The sequence below is a fragment of the Ptiloglossa arizonensis genome, chromosome 4, assembly GCF_051014685.1.
Source record: "Ptiloglossa arizonensis isolate GNS036 chromosome 4, iyPtiAriz1_principal, whole genome shotgun sequence".
In the NCBI taxonomy this organism is placed as follows: domain Eukaryota; kingdom Metazoa; phylum Arthropoda; class Insecta; order Hymenoptera; family Colletidae; genus Ptiloglossa; species Ptiloglossa arizonensis.
The window spans coordinates 22,979,565-22,997,229 of record NC_135051.1 but is presented as its reverse complement, the minus strand read 5'-3'; the positions used below and the strand labels follow the sequence as shown (position 1 = coordinate 22,997,229).

The 17,665-nt window shown below is 44.3% G+C and overlaps 1 protein-coding gene across 6 annotated transcripts in view; it reads left to right on the top strand.

Annotated features, from left to right (window-relative positions):
• Obsc (Obscurin) overlaps positions 1 to 17,665 on the top strand; it is a 45,045-nt gene that overhangs the window by 19,625 nt on the left and 7,755 nt on the right. For 3 of the 6 annotated variants that reach the window (XM_076309788.1, XM_076309786.1, XM_076309785.1), the window contains 20 exons: positions 834 to 926; positions 3,888 to 4,052; positions 4,120 to 4,257; positions 4,754 to 5,321; positions 5,821 to 6,018; positions 6,318 to 6,356; positions 7,234 to 7,479; positions 7,942 to 8,083; positions 8,171 to 8,562; positions 8,801 to 9,705; positions 9,820 to 9,935; positions 10,207 to 10,670; positions 11,463 to 11,615; positions 12,083 to 12,187; positions 13,041 to 13,946; positions 14,958 to 15,360; positions 15,562 to 15,745; positions 15,822 to 16,122; positions 16,537 to 17,115; positions 17,221 to 17,645. In XM_076309788.1, the coding sequence (XP_076165903.1) occupies positions 834 to 926; positions 3,888 to 4,052; positions 4,120 to 4,257; positions 4,754 to 5,321; positions 5,821 to 6,018; positions 6,318 to 6,356; positions 7,234 to 7,479; positions 7,942 to 8,083; positions 8,171 to 8,562; positions 8,801 to 9,705; positions 9,820 to 9,935; positions 10,207 to 10,670; positions 11,463 to 11,615; positions 12,083 to 12,187; positions 13,041 to 13,946; positions 14,958 to 15,360; positions 15,562 to 15,745; positions 15,822 to 16,122; positions 16,537 to 17,115; positions 17,221 to 17,645 (6,522 nt within the window). The remainder of the gene's footprint in view (positions 1 to 833; positions 927 to 3,887; positions 4,053 to 4,119; positions 4,258 to 4,753; positions 5,322 to 5,820; positions 6,019 to 6,317; positions 6,357 to 7,233; positions 7,480 to 7,941; positions 8,084 to 8,170; positions 8,563 to 8,800; positions 9,706 to 9,819; positions 9,936 to 10,206; positions 10,671 to 11,462; positions 11,616 to 12,082; positions 12,188 to 13,040; positions 13,947 to 14,957; positions 15,361 to 15,561; positions 15,746 to 15,821; positions 16,123 to 16,536; positions 17,116 to 17,220; positions 17,646 to 17,665) is intronic. The other 3 variants (XM_076309787.1, XM_076309789.1, XM_076309790.1) reach the window with 3 other exon arrangements.

Genomic DNA, 17,665 nt, shown 5'->3' with positions numbered 1-17,665 from the left:
ATGAGAAATCTGAATGGCTGGTACCTCGAGGGCGATGTAATAAGTTTAGACGTACACTTGTGAAAATTAACGACGGGGTCAATGTGACGAAAACCGACCAATCGGAAAGCAAGAGAAACGAACAGTCTCTCGCGATATACCTTTAGGAATGAAACTTGCGTTGATCGTTATCTGGCTGTGAATTTAACATAATTATCACGCACACAGATATGAAAAATATATGCAAAACTTATATATATATATATATATACTATAATATATGTATAATATAAATTCACTTTATAAATTAACACGATAATATTAATATTCAATTTGACACACGTTTTACGTACATATTCCAATACGCACATAAATTATTATATTTTTAATAATTACATAATTATTCTATTCGACGTGTGAACCCGTTGAAATTTTATTTCATTTGTAAAGATCCAGTAAGAGCGAAATGGCGCGCAAATAATACTCAATCTTTCGTATTTCCACGTCTCTTTCCAATGGGGGATGAATTTGTTTAATTGAAATATCTACTAAACGAATAGATCCATCAAAATTATCACTCTCGTACGTACAATTATTTTTCATTTTTTCACTTGCAATTCTTGACCATTTGACGTCAATTTTTTCATATAAATATTTACAACTTAGCAGACTCGGACCCAAGGTCGTTTATTATATACAAAACCGCGACTATTTCGGTAGCTAATGAGGTCTTCCAACCCACAGGCACCGACTTTCATTTTAATTCACTTAATTCGTTCTATGGAGTCCATTTCGGCGCAATAACGATCGTATCGAAAGTAAACGAGAGTCTCAGAAAGATTGACTGTTCACAGGAGCTGAGCCAGACTCTCCGTGACGACAAGAGTCTATCGGAACACTTGAAACTTCCGATACAACGCATAAACGACTACCAGCTCCTGCTCAAGGTAACGTTATTAACGTTAGAAGAATTTTCACCGTGGTTATCGTTCCTCGTGCTCCCGTCCCGAAAAGAAATTATTCGTACAGCCGCGAACCCTGATCCGAAATACATTTCAAGGGTGTTTGACGGAAATACAGCGTGCCGAGTGTATCTTGAAAGCATTCCAGCAGTTGTGCATAAAACACACGCAAACCGTTCGTCATATAAAGACGCTGCTGAAACACGATAGCTCTCCTCGCGTCTCTCGATGCTTCGTGCATCGTTGTTCGTTATCAGCCTTTCAAAATTTTGTGTACACTTTCCAACGTGAGAGCCTCGAGATTTACAGGTCTTCTCGGGGCGTTGAAAATCGATACTGACGTAGGCTGTACCGATCTGCGACCGAGAGATAGATTATGCCAGAATCTCGTACACATTCTTCGATTCGAGAAATATCTCGGTTCAATGGCCGTTGAATGTCGTGGATCCTTGGAAAATAATCGACAACGATTCGTGTTTAGCATCGTGAACAAATTGTAACTAATAGAACTTTGTCCTTGAACTTTGTCATGATTTTACAGCTGTATGTCCGACAGGGGGAGAAAAATATTGTAAACAGCACTTGCAACACTCAGATTTTGCAAAATATTGATTTAAATAAATTTAGAAATTCTTTTTATGAAGAATACAATGGAACATTTTTTGCTCCAGTATAGTATTATATATCAATGAACGACATGTTCAGATTGTTATCAAACCTTCCAAAGTACGTGTGAAAAAGATTGTAAATATTGAAACGCTTGTACAGAGTTGATCAGAATTTCCTGGAGTAAAATGTTTATAATTTTTTCACACAGCCTGCGATGATTAATAAAATCACATCGAGGAAACAACTCGAAGTCGAAGATTCTCGTCTCGAGAGCGAAGGATGTTATTTCATCTTGGCCGGCTGATTTATTTTGAAAATTTTGTTTCACGGACAGATCATTATCGATGTTGAAAGGAACCAGTGCTACACACACTGGTATTTAAAGCGAATCGACTCGATGACAGACAGAGCGACCTGTAAAATCCGCACGTGACCTATATCCGTGCCCAAATTTCATTCGGACAAAAATAGCACGGCGCCAAAATACTTCCCGGTTCGCCTTGAAAACGCATACCGCAGGATTAATTGTCCCCTGGAACGTAATTTCCTCTTCGTGGGTCGGTCAACCCACCCATCGACCGATAAACGTTTTCCCGCCGAACGATCGAATGTCTTTCGACAGTTATTCGACCACAAAGTTAGAGAAAATTAACTCATCGACACGTTTGACCAATAGCTATTATGTTTCGTTAATCTCGTTCCATTACCGATACATGTTTAGCTTAGTGTGCGGATTACCTCGACGAAAGTCTGGGCTGTCTGCCCGAAGAACGAAAACGAACGCCGGAAACAAACTCCGAATCGATATTGGACATTTTTCTGGTAAATCTTTCCAAAATATTCCACTCGCTATTTTCTAGAAAAATTTCCCACGAATTATTTTACAATTGTGGAAATTATTTTACAATTTATCCAGGAATTATTTTACAATTGTAGGAATTATTTTACAATTTATCCAGGAATTATTTTATAATTGTAGGAATTAATTTATAATTCATCCAGGAATTACTTTATACTTGTAGAAATTATTTTATAATTGTAGGAATTATTTTATAATTCTAGAAATTATTTTATAATCGATGCAGCAATTGTTCTACAATTCTAAAGATTATTTTATAATTATAATTACACCAACCCTGACAACGACCTTGCGACAAACACTGTAACACCTTTTGTCGAGTTAACAACGAATTTTGATTATTACGAATACATATTCAGAAGGTGTCGACGATATTTTGAGAAACTTAAACAGAGGAGAGATGAGAAATTCGAGATAAATTTTGATTTTATTCTCGAATTCCAGTGATTCGCGTCGCGTACGATTTCAGGGCGAGGAGGACGTGTTAATAATTATTGTTACGCGGAAGCGAATTCTTCCATTCGAAAATAACGATTAGAGCGTTGTGGGACATCACAAAATGCCAGGAATACTTCATTCTATTAGTACGCTTCCGTGACGTCTTGCCACGCAACATTCGATCGTTCGCCGCGATACCGTCGTTTTGCACCCATGGTACGCGTAGATATAGATCAAGGAAAGACCACAGAGTTTGACGAGGTATAGTTGTAATACTGCGACAGAACGTTTCTTCTTGGTGTGCGTACGAGTGGGCGCCGTACGGATTTAGCGAGCTAAAAACGGGTCATCTTCGCGACGCGTTATCCTTTCCCTCGCTGCTCGTCTATCGTAGAAAAACTCTACCATAGATCCGCTACAACTTGAAGAACAAACATCCTCGGAATCGACAACCCCAACTATTTTCAACGATACATTTTTCTCGATCTTTCATGACATCCAACACTTCTTGCACCTCTTCTGGAACTCTGACAATTGGTATCGATGGGACTGTTCCAATTTGAGGAATATAAATAACCAAAATCAACATCTGTTACAACTTGAAGAACAAACATCGTCAGAATCAACAACCCCAACTATTTTCAACGATGCAACATTGTTCTCGATCCTTCGTGTCACCCAACACTTCTTGCATCTCTTCTGGAACTCTGACAATTGGTATCGATAGGACTGTTCCAATTTGTGGAATATAAATAACCAAAATCAACATCTGTTACAACTTGAAGAACGAAAATTGACACCACTATTTCGATTAATGTAGTCTCTTCGGTTTTCTCTATCGTTGTGTGTCGATGGATCAGTTCCAACTTGAAAAAAAGAAAATACATCTCCTCTACGCTAATAGAGTATCCTCATCTTCCTAAATTTTTCACGACAGTACTCTTCCTTGCATCTCTCCTGTGTCTCTACCGATCGTTGACTCCTAAAAGCTTGAGAGGATTTTGGAAGTCTGAAATTTTGCATAATATTGAATCCTTCAGGAGCTGGTGAAGTATTCGACCCGACTAGGCGAAAACTGCGACGACCTCCAAAAGGCTTTGGAGTTGATGCTAGGTATCCCACACAGGGCAACGGATAACAAGTTCATAAGCAATATCGAAGGATACAAAGGAAATATCCACAAGCTTGGCAGACTGCTCACACACGTTAGTAGTTCGATTATGTTTAAATGAAATTTAGACCTGATTCACAATTAGAGTATAATGTTAACAGGAGTGGTACACAGTGATCGACAAGGACGGCAAGAGCAAGGAAAGGTACCTGTTTCTCTTTAAAGCTCGCATACTCGTCTGCAAGGTCAGACGAATATCAGAGGACAGATCGGTTTTCGTTCTGAAAGATATTATTCGAGTGAGTATACACTAGCTGTTTCGTTTTTATATATACGATTCAACGTTAGAATCTATTCTCCCACTGACATGATCATCGAGGCTTGAACATTTCTTCGTCATTGTTCTACTTTTGTATACTTTGGAAAATATTGAATTTTATTAACAGAAGCATCAATTCCTATCGAGACCATCTCATAACACGGAGTAAAAGTATACAATTTTAATCAATATTGAAGTAAACAGAAAAATAAGATTAACAATTTCAACATTTTAGAATAATTTTTGTCTACTTTTCTACTGAAATCTACTTTTGTCTACTGAAAAAATTCAACGATAATATAAAATACTCATATACGAGTGTTGTATTTCATTGTTGCCTTGGGCACCAGAGTACCTAGATACAGTCCTGATTCGTACCATATTAAGATTTATATTCTCTTTTGGACCAGCACCATGCCTTAAAGTCTTCAATCCGTGTGTAAAGTACACTTCTTAAAAAGAAATTTGAATTCCAGCTGCCAGAAGTAGAGGTGAAGGATCACCCAGAGGATCTACGGACCTTCGAGTTACACTGTCCAGCGAATCCCGCCTATCCAATCACTTTGGTGGCTCACAAGGATCCTGTGAAGGTCTGCTGGTTGAAAGAAATCCGACAGTACGCGAGCGACGTGGTAGCACTTGCTGAACACGCCGCAGACGATTTGCAGTTAACCGAGGTACCAGAAACGAAGGAGGAGATCAAAGGATACCAAGATAACCCAGGACCGAAGAAAGAAGAGAACCCAGGACCGGAGAAGGCTCAAGAGAACCCAGGACCAAAGAAGATCCAAGAAAACCCAGGACCAAAGAAGGTCCAAGATAACCCAGGACCGAAGAAAGAAGAGAACCCAGGACCAGAGAAGGCTCGAGATAATCCAGGACCTAAAGAGAAGGCTGCTGAGAAGAGGAAAGAAGAAAACCCAGGGAACCCAGGGAACCCAGGCAACCCAGATACTAAAAAGGCCAAGGTTGAAGAAGAGAGTGCAGACATGTCTCGAAGATATTCTGCAAGTCGATACAGCAGCTCTTCCAAAGTTGTGGAAGGTACCTAATACCTAAAACAAGTATCTATATACCTAAAATTGTGAAGTCAGTTGGATCATGGACAGTTGAGATTGGATTGACCCATTAGGGTGGAATATTATACTCAAAGTAGCCATCTGACTAGAGAAGGATCCAATCTGTAGCCCTCTGATTGTAATGTGCTTTTGTATGATAGTGGAGTATCCACCAGGTCTTGTTTATTTATATTTTTGCGATTGTTGAATGTCTACGTTTAATACTGTACACATTGAACCAAGGACCTGTCTTCTGTACGATGAGGGTACTCGAGTGACCTTGAGCAGCCACTTAATCTTGCCCCAACCAAGATGATTCTTCTCTCGAGCTTTCTAATGCTTTCTAATACTCGAGTGACCTTGAGCAGCCAATTAATCTTGCCCCAACTAGAATGATTCTTCTCTCGAGCTTTCTAATACCTGTTACGCTAGTTAATTTATCGCGCCTGCATTTAATATATTTCCTTTTTCGTTAATTTCCATAGAATACTCCTCCGTGTCCAGCAGCCGCAATGGCACCACCGCGTTCATGGAGTCCAGCGCGATGAAGATGGAGTCCAGCTCGAGTTCCTACCAAGCTGGTGCTGCTGGTTCGATGGAAAGCAAAACGAACACTGCGAGGATCACCGAAGGAAAAGAGAAACCGGTGTTCGTCAAAACGATAGAAGGCAGCAACGTAGAACGTAAGTTGCAATTGGGTGCAAACTGTGGTGCAATCATGAGGGATTGTTGAAAAATAAATCGAAGATCTACACTCGTAAGTTTCGATCACTTGTCCAATAGTTGAACGAAAACTAGAAACAGGCATATCGTCGGGTGTAAATATCATTTGAACTTTCATTCACAGTTCAAGAGTAAGTGTCTTTCCAAGTGTCGACACTGATCTCAGAAAACTTACTATCGTATAAAACTAAATAAATTATTTTCCATTCAAAGCTGGAGAACCGAGCACGTGACATAAGACACATTTTTACTGTTCTAGCGATACCAGAAAATAACGTGGCACTGATACACGCCGTAGGTAAAGTGACACGCAATTTGTCTACTATTTCTGATCATCCACTGTACTGCGCACTATTCTCTCAGTCTTCTGTCGTACTGTACCACCGAGATACTTTATATTCTTCTCAAATTTTTCTTCTAGCCAGCTGAGTAAAAACGCTTCTACACGTTCCACTAGGCGGTTGGTTGAGCTTCACTGCTAATCCTAGATGTTGTTACACTGTATCATTCACATGGACCACGTCACACACGTTTCACGCCACTGTCGATCATCCTGCACACCTCATCGATTTAACACGATCTCGCTTTACTGTATCTGTATATTTTTCAAGTAGCAACTATTTTCGCTCATACCTCTTTTTCACAAGCATTTCATCACTTGCTCCAATTTTACGTAGGAAACTATTTTGTGTCCTTAATCTTGTCACTGTTAACTTGTATCTACACGTAGCACGCTTCTCATCGTCGATTAAGTAGACGAGATTACAAAAACAAAACAAACAACGAATTCGTAAAATGTAGAAAGAACGTTTGTATACCGTGTGACAGTAGCCTTGATAGCTATTGTTCACATTCATTAAGATTTTTCTTTTTTTATCAAGACGTACTATTTCAGTTTTGATCACTGTCGTTAGATTACATTCCAGACTTGCGAAGATTTGACCCCTACAGTCTTTTGTACAAAAATCAATTACGTATTGCTACAATGTTTGATTGTTGTTGCATTTTCAAATAGTTCCCTTCAATCTTTTTTATAAAGATCGAGTACTCTTGTATATATATATATATATTTTCGAACACCTGTATTATCGGGTAAATTTAACCATTAGAACAAACGGTCCTCGTTATAATACACCACTCTTACCCCGTTAATTGTTCACCCTGTCTTCGAGCAGCTGGAGAAATGGCCGTTTTCGAGTGCACCCTGCTGCACACTGACTCGACTACATTGGTGCAATGGCTAAAAGACAACAAACCCCTAGAAGATAGACTGGCTGATCGCGTAACAGCATCCGCGGTTGGGAAAACCTTCAAACTCACGCTTCAAAATGTGCTGGAATCGGATTCTGGTATCTATATCGCCCGAGCTATGAACAGCCAGGGTCAATCCACTTGCACGGCTCAGCTTGTTGTTCAACAACGTAAGTAAATTAACGTTGCTAAGGTTTCTAGAAACTCTTTACTGCTGAAACGATGACTCCTGACTCAACAAGCTTTCAAGGAATCGATCAGTGTTGCGTAACTACTGTGCGCAGCTGAGAATTTGACCTCTCGAAGGAATAACGGATCGTATTGGGTTAGACGCTTCAGTTGACCCATTCTCCTTAATCCAAGAGTCACCTTTCCAGCTCCCAACTGTACAATCGGATTACCTTAATCGCCTAAATTCATGATCCATTTTCTCATTGTTTACCCACGAATTGAGAAAAAAAGAATAATTATCGTTTCCCAAAGAAACGTGGACGATGGATGAGTCCTATTAATTTTTCGATACCATCAGCAGCACATGACATATTCCACTGTTACGAGACAAAAACACCCTGCAACGTTTGACTACTACTCCAATCATTTATTATTGATCCAAATTGATCTACTGATTGCAGTCACCCCGGAGGAGAAGAAAGCAAGAGCAGAGGCCAACGCGCCTATCTTCTTGGTACGACTGAAGGATACCGAGCTCTTGGAGAACACCTATCTGCGTTTCATGATCAAAGTGAAGGGTGATCCAAACCCCGAAATGAAATTGTAAGACCACGATCCGATCCCAAGACTCTTCCTTTTCGCGTGAAGGATCACGTTCGAATGTCTCACGAGTGATTATCGTTACCACAGCTACAAGGACGACGTTCTGATAGATGCCAGCCACTCGCGTATAAAAATCGTCACCACCCAAGCGGAGAAAGGGTTCTACGAGCTGGTCATCGGGGATGTACAGAAGCAGGACGCTGGCAAGTACTCCTGCACCGCGAAAAATCGGTACGGAGAAGCCTCGTGCGAAGCATCGGTGACCGTAACTGACGAGAAGATGCTCTACTTCCCGGAGGGCTTCCTCGAACCGGGTATGGAGCCACAGTTCACCTGGCTGCGGGATGGGAAACCGTTCGATCCCGAGGAGCGATTCAAAGTGCTCTTCCAGGACAACGAGGACACTTTGGCGCTGGTGTTCCAACACGTCAAGCCCGAGGATGCTGGCCTTTACACTTGTGTCGCGCAAACTAGTACAGGTAATACTGTGAGGATGTTTCCTTTAGCTTCTCAAGCGACAGTGACTCGCCTAACTACCGCAGGCTAAACAGTTCGTGACTTCTGAGCTGGAAACGTATCCCTAGCCTCGAGAAGTCTCAGAAATTAGAATACGTTCGGTTGTGCAAAGTACCCTCTTTCAAGTACCATGTCTGTGAATTTTATTTGACGCAGTTGAAGAAGATCCTTCGATGGGTTAATGTAAATTTGCATCTACAGGCAACATCAGCTGCAGCGCCGAGTTGACGGTACAGGGTGCGGTGAACCAGTTGCTGAAGGACCCAGAGAAGCCAAAACTCGCATCAGAAGCGAGACACTCTGAGGTGAGCGCTGGCGGATCGGCGATGTTGGAACTTCAGATCAGAGGCTACCCGAAGCCGGACATCAAGTGGACGAAAGACGGTCAGGAGATCGTGGCTGGTGGAAGGTACAAGTACCTGTGGGAGGACGAGGAGTCCATGTCCTTGGTGATCAAGAACGTCTCTGCCAAGGACGCTGGAGTCTATACGATCAGAGCCAAAAACGAGTTGGGTGAGGACACCACGCAGATCGAGCTGATCGTCAAGTCCGCGCCAAAGGTCATCAAGAAGCAAACGGACCTGACAGCTATCGTAGAAGAAACGGTGACGATGACCCTGCAGATCGAAGGCACCCCTCTACCTGAGGTGAAATGGTACAAGGACGGTCAAGAGATCAAAGAGAACGATCGTATAAGCATCATCAAGGAAGAGAACGACTTCTACAAACTCGTCATAAGGAACTCCAAGTTGACCGATGCTGGGTCTTACTCCATTGTTGCTCGTAATGATGTCAACCAGACGACGGAGATCTGGAAGGTGAAAGTGATCAGTCCACCGAAGATAAAGAAAGGATTGGGCGAGCCACAGATTCTCAGCGAAGGTGACACTCTCATACTGGTCGTGGACGTTGACTCTCAAGTACCGCCCAACATCAAGTGGTACATGGATGGACAGGTGCTCATGCAGGACAGCCGTATTAAAATGATTCAAGAAGGGAACAAGTTCATCCTGAAGATCATGGGCATAGTGGGTGAAGACGCGGGATTCTACAAAGCGGAAGTCATCTCGGAACACGGTACCGTGTCGGACGAGACCAGGATTCATGTAAGAATTACCCTCCTTCCTGTAATGGTCTATTCGATTCTTGCAACTTGAAGGGCTTAGAGAACAGCAGACAATTTTCTCCTACTCTTAATTTATCTGACCTCATACTTTCAGGTACGAGGTATCCCAAGATTCAAAACGAAGATGAGCGACATCACGGTGAACGAGGGTTCGACGAACGTCGAATTCATGGTAAAGGTGGATAGCTACCCGAAACCCAGCGTTCAATGGTAAACATCTTAATTATCGTAACAAGATAAACCTTTACCCTTTGGGGTATTAGCAAGAACAGGTTCCTAATAATACTCTTGCCAGAAGACATCCTCAGGGATGTCTACAATCCCTATTCTATACTGTTAGCTCTTGTGAACATTGTCATTTGAAATTCCAAATCACTAGCTACCGCTAGATCATCCACAGGCATAGTCTACATTCAAGACTGTGGCCAACAATAAATCCTATTCCCAGACATCGTTCTTAACCATACGATCGCATCAACAGGTACATCGGGGACATGGAGATCACAGAAAAGCGCAAAGAGTTCACTCGCAGCGAAGACGGTGACTATTACAAGCTGGTCATCTCGGACGTCAAGGCTGAGATGACGGGGACATTCACGTGCAAGTTGAAGAACGAGTACGGGGAGAGCAAGAGCAGCTCAAAGCTGACGGTGAACACCAGGCCCAGACTGCTGAAGAAACTGGCCGACCAGAGGCTAAAGGAGGGTGACACATTGAAGTTGATATTCGAAGTGGCTGGTTCACCGGACCCCGAAGTGAAATGGTTCAAGGACGGCCAGGAGGTATCGGCGGACGCCAGGATCAAGATCACCAGGGACAGCAATCGTCAAGAGAGCTACGACCTAACGGTGACTCTGGTCAAAGGATCCGACGGAGGTATCTACGAGGTCCGAGCTGAGAACGAGCTCGGCTACGTCACCAGCAAGAGCAAAGTCATCGTGATGAGTAAGGATCCTACCGATTATCCAATTCTCGATGAAACGGGACTCATTTGTTGCGCTGCTCCATCGCTGATGTTCGATCTCTATTGCACTATCGATCGAGAGCTACCAGTGCCAAAGATCGAACGAAAAATTAGATCCTATTTATCAAAGAACTGTCCAGAATCCATGGAGCTTCGATTGTTGCGCTCATCCTTCGTTCATATTCGACCCATGTATCGAATGATGTGTCAGAGACCCAAGATCGGCCTAGAAATAGAATCTTAGCGACATAGGGACTGTTCGGAATCGATGGGGCAGTTCTCCAAGTGCCTACTACGTCCGTATACCGATTATTTCATTTTTGAGAACCACCAGCGAACCGTCATGTAGAGTACCAGCGTTCAGTAAGTACCGGGTCAAAGGTACGGTCACGTTTTCGGTTTGGTGTTCGTCGTTACTCCCAACACCCACGGGAAACGCAATGTCTGGCCTCTTTGCCAACGGGAGCACAGACACCGATGTTAGAATAACCAAAGATCGCGTCAGAGACACTGACGCGAGCCCACGTTTCTTTTCTCGTGTCCATTCACCAATCTGTCTCTGTTTGTCTTTCAACACGTGTCTGTACTCGTTTATTCTCAACCCGTGTCTCATTTCGTTCGAAAGCACTCTTACGACGTATTTGTACACTTTCTTTGATGTGTTGATCCACCCATGTTCTTCTCATTCACATGTCACACGTTAACGATCCGATCTCGATGATACCGGTTTTGTGCGAGAACCCGAATCCCCAATGTGTGTGTAAATTCCGTAGCAAAAACGGAAGAGAGCGTCGAGGATAAGACAGAATTGAAGGTGGAGACCATCGAGAAGATCACGGTCGAGGAGGAGGAGACCATGATGCAGAATGTCGCGGAGGACGAGGTGGACGGGAAAAAGCAACGCGGGGAGGAATCGGGACCGGAAGGTAATCCAACGATTGTCGAGACACGATCGTCAGTAGCACATTACGAAAAGATATATATATATGTGTAAACAAAAAAAAAGTGCACAAGAGTGAGTTGTATGTATAGAGAGTACTTGAGTCTGCTATAGAAACGCTTCGAAGCCTGAATCTGTGTCCTGCGAGAGAGATCGCGCGAGATATTTTGGTAAGAACATTTTGAAAGCCTCGGGCGCGGTTATTTTTTTGACGCTCCTGGAAGCACACGATTTTTCAACGTGACTGTTTCGTACGCGCGATTCGCATTCGCGCGGATACCCGGGCCGCTGGCTCCGGGTCGTTTGTCAACGATTTGATAACAATGCTGCGCTGACATCCGTCGTCAAATGGCAATACGTATCCGTAACGGTTGTTTAAGTAACCTCGCCGATAGCCGATTAAGCGTAGAGGTAGATCGCAGCCCCAAAACAACTATGTCTGATAACTCTCAGGTCGAGTGAAACTGGAGACACAAAACGTCCAAGTAACACGGGGCCAGGGTGACACGATCACGATCTCCGTGGCCTCCACGACGACCCACGAAGCTATACTCACAGGTAATATCGCACACGCTGAGACAGTCACGATTCACACGCGTAACCGCACGTCCTGGGGTAGACTTTGCGACCGAGATAGATCGTTCTGAACACTCTAACGAGGACGAGGACTACACTGGGAGCTGTTGCAATAGAGTCCAAGCCCAGAAGCTAGAAGTAACTCGATCCTGTTGACTTACGTGACCCATCTAGACGTTGGATAGTGGTGGATGATGATGGGGACTTTTTGGAAAAATTAAAATTTGAAGTAGAACAAGTCTTCGACTTTAATTCCTCCTCAAAGACGTGTGTTGGGTGAATGCATAAAGAGCTTTCAAAGTTGGAATCCATATGACTCCATACCTATCTCATGGGAATTATATACCTATTCACCTGACTACCTTCTTGTGAAATAGTTAAAGTTAAAGATTTATAATATTCTAATATTAGATATATCCTCCCACAACTTTTGGGGACAAAAGTTCATAGAGACAGAGTTGGTAGGATGCTCTTGTCAGTCTACCCCAAGTCTGCTCCAAGTCTACTCCAGAAACTGTACATTCTTTGAAATGTTCTATCATCTTCCCCACCCAAAAGAAAAATTCAAAAAGCATCCCTCGGTAGTAAACTCTACTCCAGGTCGTTAGAAAATAACACCACACCGAACAGAGCTTTCACAAGCCCCGAACGGAGTGTAAAAACGGTTATGCGATGTGGCAACCACCCCCCATGGTTGATAACCTAACCGAGATAAAATTACAACACGGGGGAGCCTCCGCGCTGCATCCACGGATAGCTCGCATCGAGGATCGTCTTCACCAATCTAGTAGCGTTTTAGCCGATGGTGTTGTGACCTGCCAGGCCCGATTCGCAGGTCCCGATGAGAGCCACACGATCAGCAAGATGACCGCGACGAAGGTCGAATGCCAGGAGACGCACTCCGACGGTCCTCGCGTCGAGGAGATCGCCTCGTACAGTTACACCGTGCAGGAGGAGACCGTCCAGAAGCCACAGAACGGCGTCCTGATCGAGGAGTACTCGGAGACCAGCGAGGATAACAAATCGAAGCTTCAGGTGAACCGTGGGGTGTCCATAGTCTCGGTTTCGGACGACGAGTCCACCCTGAAGGGGATCTCCAGGGATGTCAGCACCGACGACATGCAGTGCGCCGAGCTGTCAGAGGATCAGAAGATGGCGAACGGATCCCACGAAGAAGCGAATGGACTCGATGAGAAAACCCTGGACGAAGGTAGACTCTATAAGGGTAACCTGCTGGCGGAGACTATCCTGGAGGAACGATCCCTGGAGGAAAGCCCGTCAGAGAAAATTGTCCAGCAAACGTTGCAACAGTCCCGTACCGCTGTTGTCGAGGACTCGGCTCCTACCAGGCACAGCGTGAAAATCGAGAGGAGATCCTCATCGGAGAAGGTGGTGGAGAAAACGTTGGATCAACCCCAGACACCCACCATCGAGGAGAGCAAACTGACCAAACAAAGTCTGAAGCTGGAACGCGTAAACTCGATCGCTGAGAAATCTGTTGAGAACAATCTCGAGGAACGTCGTGGGTCAGTTCAAAACGGCCTGTCCAGGCAGAGTTCGAAGATAGAGAGAATGGATTCCAGGGAGTCGATGAGATCCATATCGAGGCAGAACTCGTTGAAGGCTGCCCTCAGCGGCGACGATGAGGCCGACGAGGAACTCGAGGCGCTTCTGAGCCGCGTTAAACGGCAACGCAGCGTCCTCGATGATATCCTTGAAAAGGAATCGAACAGGGACTCAGGTACGACCAGCTCCATCGACTGCTCGAACGGATCGTTTCGGACCGACGAGTCTGCGATGGGATTGGCATCGCCCCATGTAATTCTTGTACACGCTTTTTTGTCACTTGGCTTCGTTCGCAGCACGACACTCCGTTTCTCACCGAAACGTTTCTCCTTCTGTCTCGTAACCAGTTCAAAATACATTAACGGCCATGTTTGTTACCTCTGCACTTTAACACTCGACGTGCGACCAGTTCTCGTCGATCCCGAGCGTGTATCCAAGTTATACATTCCGAGAGAGACGTTAATACGGCAAAACCTCGTTAAAACGTCGCGTTCGTCCCTCGATAAAGCATACCGAGTCGTTCCCCGTCATTGTTCGTGCTCCAAACTCGAGCGATTGACATTATATCTTCGCGAGAATGTTACCAATGAATCAGTGAGGTCGTTCTGTAAAAAATGAGTCCAAACGTAACCTCGTTCGGACTATTTTTAATTACACTGAACTAAAAATAGTTTCAAGTTGATAATACTCGGATTAGTATCAATTGATAATATTCTCGTGAAGATTGAAATCGCTTCGAAGCTAATAATACGGGGCACATTCGCCACCGTCCCTCGTTAAAAAGTTTCGAACAGGCACGGTACGGCATACGCTTTAACGAGGGATTACTGTAATCGATTGAAAACGGTATGGTTTAAATGTTGTCGGCGTTTCTGTGCCCAACCCAACACTCACTGCTTGCAACCAAAGATCAGTCGAGCATCGCAAGGTCTTCGTCGTTCTCATCGAGGTAAGCCCGGTAGCAAGAATGCTAGACAATTAGACAGAATCAATCTTGAACCAGTAGTGTTACAAGAGTAGTACGATTGTCAAGCATTTGTAGAGGAAGTAACAACGTCGAATAACAAAGCAGCACGTGGCAAGCGCAACGATGCATTAGTTGCACGGCAAAGGAACGAATTTTTAGATGCCCGATCCTCGTCAGCTACCACCCAGGGGGATTCTAATCCGTGTGTTTCTCGCTTAGCGCCACCTCACATCATCACCGCGACCCTGAGCGATCGACAGATCTACGAGACGCAGACGGTCGTGTTCGAGATCAAGGCGACCGGTTTGCCAAGGCCAGATGGCAAATGGTTCAAAGACGGGAAGCCATTGCGGTCTGGAGAACGGTTGAGGATCACCGCTGCTGGTGAAATCTATTCCTTGGAGCTGAGCAAGGCTATCCTGGAGGATGAAGGCGTGTACACTTGCACACTAACGAACAAACTTGGCGAGGACACCTCGGAAGGATTCCTGTCAGTTGGCACCATTGACGACCTTCGAAGACCAAAGTTCATCGAGCCTCTGGAGGACGTGGACGTGGCTAAAGGAAACGCTGCTGAATTCAAGACCACGTTCACAGCAGACCCTATTCCTGAAATGTTATGGTACGTGGAAGAAATAAAAGCTTCCCAAATTACCTAGGAAGAAGGTTAACCAACCAAAATTAACTACAACCTAATCCAGACCTAGCCCTTCTTAGAGTTCAATCCTTCCCTTCTGTCCTCGTTACTTTTTATCTTATTCCTATTGCATCGCACAGTATGGAATATTAGGCTCGTTAACTTACCTTCGATCGCTCCTAAAAGGTACTTCAAAGACAAGGAGATCTCACCCGATGACAGCCGACTGAAGAGCACCGTGTTGAACAAACCAGCTTCTGACAAGCTGACCGAGTCTACAGTCACGTTACGTATACCAAAGTGCTCGAAAGAAGACACCGGAGAGTACACACTGAAGTTGCAGAACAAGTACGGCGAAGCAGAAGCTAGCGTTAGTAGCGATTTATGTCTTGAAGAGGGTGTCACTTAACATTGCTACTTTTTTTAACCGAGACTCTGTCGATCAGGCTTTCCTGAATCTGTTACTACGCCCAGAGGTTCAAGAGTTCAAGGACACCACCGGACCCGTTGGGGAGACCCTCGAATGGGAAATCATCATTACAGGAAACCCGATACCAGACATCACGTGGTCGAAGAATGGCGAAGTCCTGGAGAAAGGAGATAGATTTGACTTTTCTCACGACAAAAGAACCAATACGTTCAAGCTCATCATTAAGGAAGTCGTACTCGAAGACGATGGAGTTTATACTGTCACTGCTAAGAATTACCTAGGTGAAACTAGTGCAGAAGCATCACTGAAACCACACAGTAAGCAGCACTCCTTGTTCTTAGTATACGAAAGAGTTTCTGTCATATCAAATAATACGATAGAAACTCAAATTTGAAATCGTATCAAAGATTTAAACTTGTCGATGTCAAGAAAGACATGACAATTTAGTTGGTCCTAACCAAGCTCCGATCAAGATAGCTTAACTGCTATAGGTATAAACGTGTGCAAGGAGATTGCAAGTGGGCGGGTCCTAGTCGTTGAGGGGCGTTAAAGATTAGAATAAAACCCGCCCACCTGCAATTTCCTTGCATAAGTACTGTACCTATAATTTTCTTTAGACAATTCAAAACTCAAAAGTCGAAATGTTGTACGAAATGACTTTTTTAAGATTGACTGAATTGTCAGATGTTTATTGTTCGAGCACGTGTTAAATAAAATATGAAACTTTGTAGCCGAGCCACCGACCTTCTTGAAGGAGCTCGCCAGCGGCGAGGTGACAGATCGTCAAGACTTGGAACTGAAGATTCGCGTGACCGGTATCCCCAAGCCAAAGGTCGCCTGGCTGAAGGATGGTAAGATAATCAAAGAAGACGAGCGTCACATAATAACCACCAACGTGGAGGGCATAGTGGACAGCACCTACACCATCAAAACGTTCTCTCTGAGCGATGTCGGTAGCATAAAGTGTCACGCGGCCAACGTGGTCGGTGAGGCTGACAGCATTTGCGAATTGACGATGAAATTGATCACCCCCACGTTCGGTCAGTCTCTACCAAGATCAACGGAGGTCGACGAAGGTGCACCCCTGGAACTTAAAGGAAAGGTGGTTGGCAGCCCGATGCCTGACGTTGCTTGGTACAAGGACGGGGAGAAGATCGTTCCGGACGAGCACGTGAAGATCGAGACGCTTGCAGATGGCGCCACTAAGCTCACAATCGATAGCGTCACGCCAACAGATTGTGGAGCTTACAAGCTCGTGATCTCCAACAGCACCGGCGAACTCACTTCTTTGTGCGCCGTTGCAATTAAACGTAAATATAAGTTCCAAGTACAGTGCGCCGATAAGAATTTACTTACTGGTGCAAACACATTATTATTATTATTTTATAATAATTAACATTTGGATTTAATTACAGCGGAAAGAAAGAAACCGTCCTTCTCCAAACCATTGGAAGACACTAAGGTGATCGTGGGACAACCCCTGAAGTTGGAAGCCAAAGTAGTTGCCTTCCCAAATCCTCAGGTACAGTGGTTCAAGGAAGGCATACCGTTACGACAGGCCAAGGAGATCTACTTCATGAACGAACCGAATGGTCTGATCGGTCTGAGGATCGAACAGGCTCGTCCAGAAGATGCTGGCAACTATTCGTTGAATGTCTCCAATTCGCTTGGCGAGATCACCGGCACAGCCAAAGTAGATGTCGAAGAGAAGGAAAAACGACCTGAATTCGTCGGTAGTCTTCAACCTCTGACAGTGGTGGAAGGTTTCCCAGTAAAAATGGAGGTGAAAGTGCTGGGTAAACCGATACCGTATCTTCAGTGGTTCAAGAACGGAGAAGAGGTTCGTTCGGGCAGTAACGT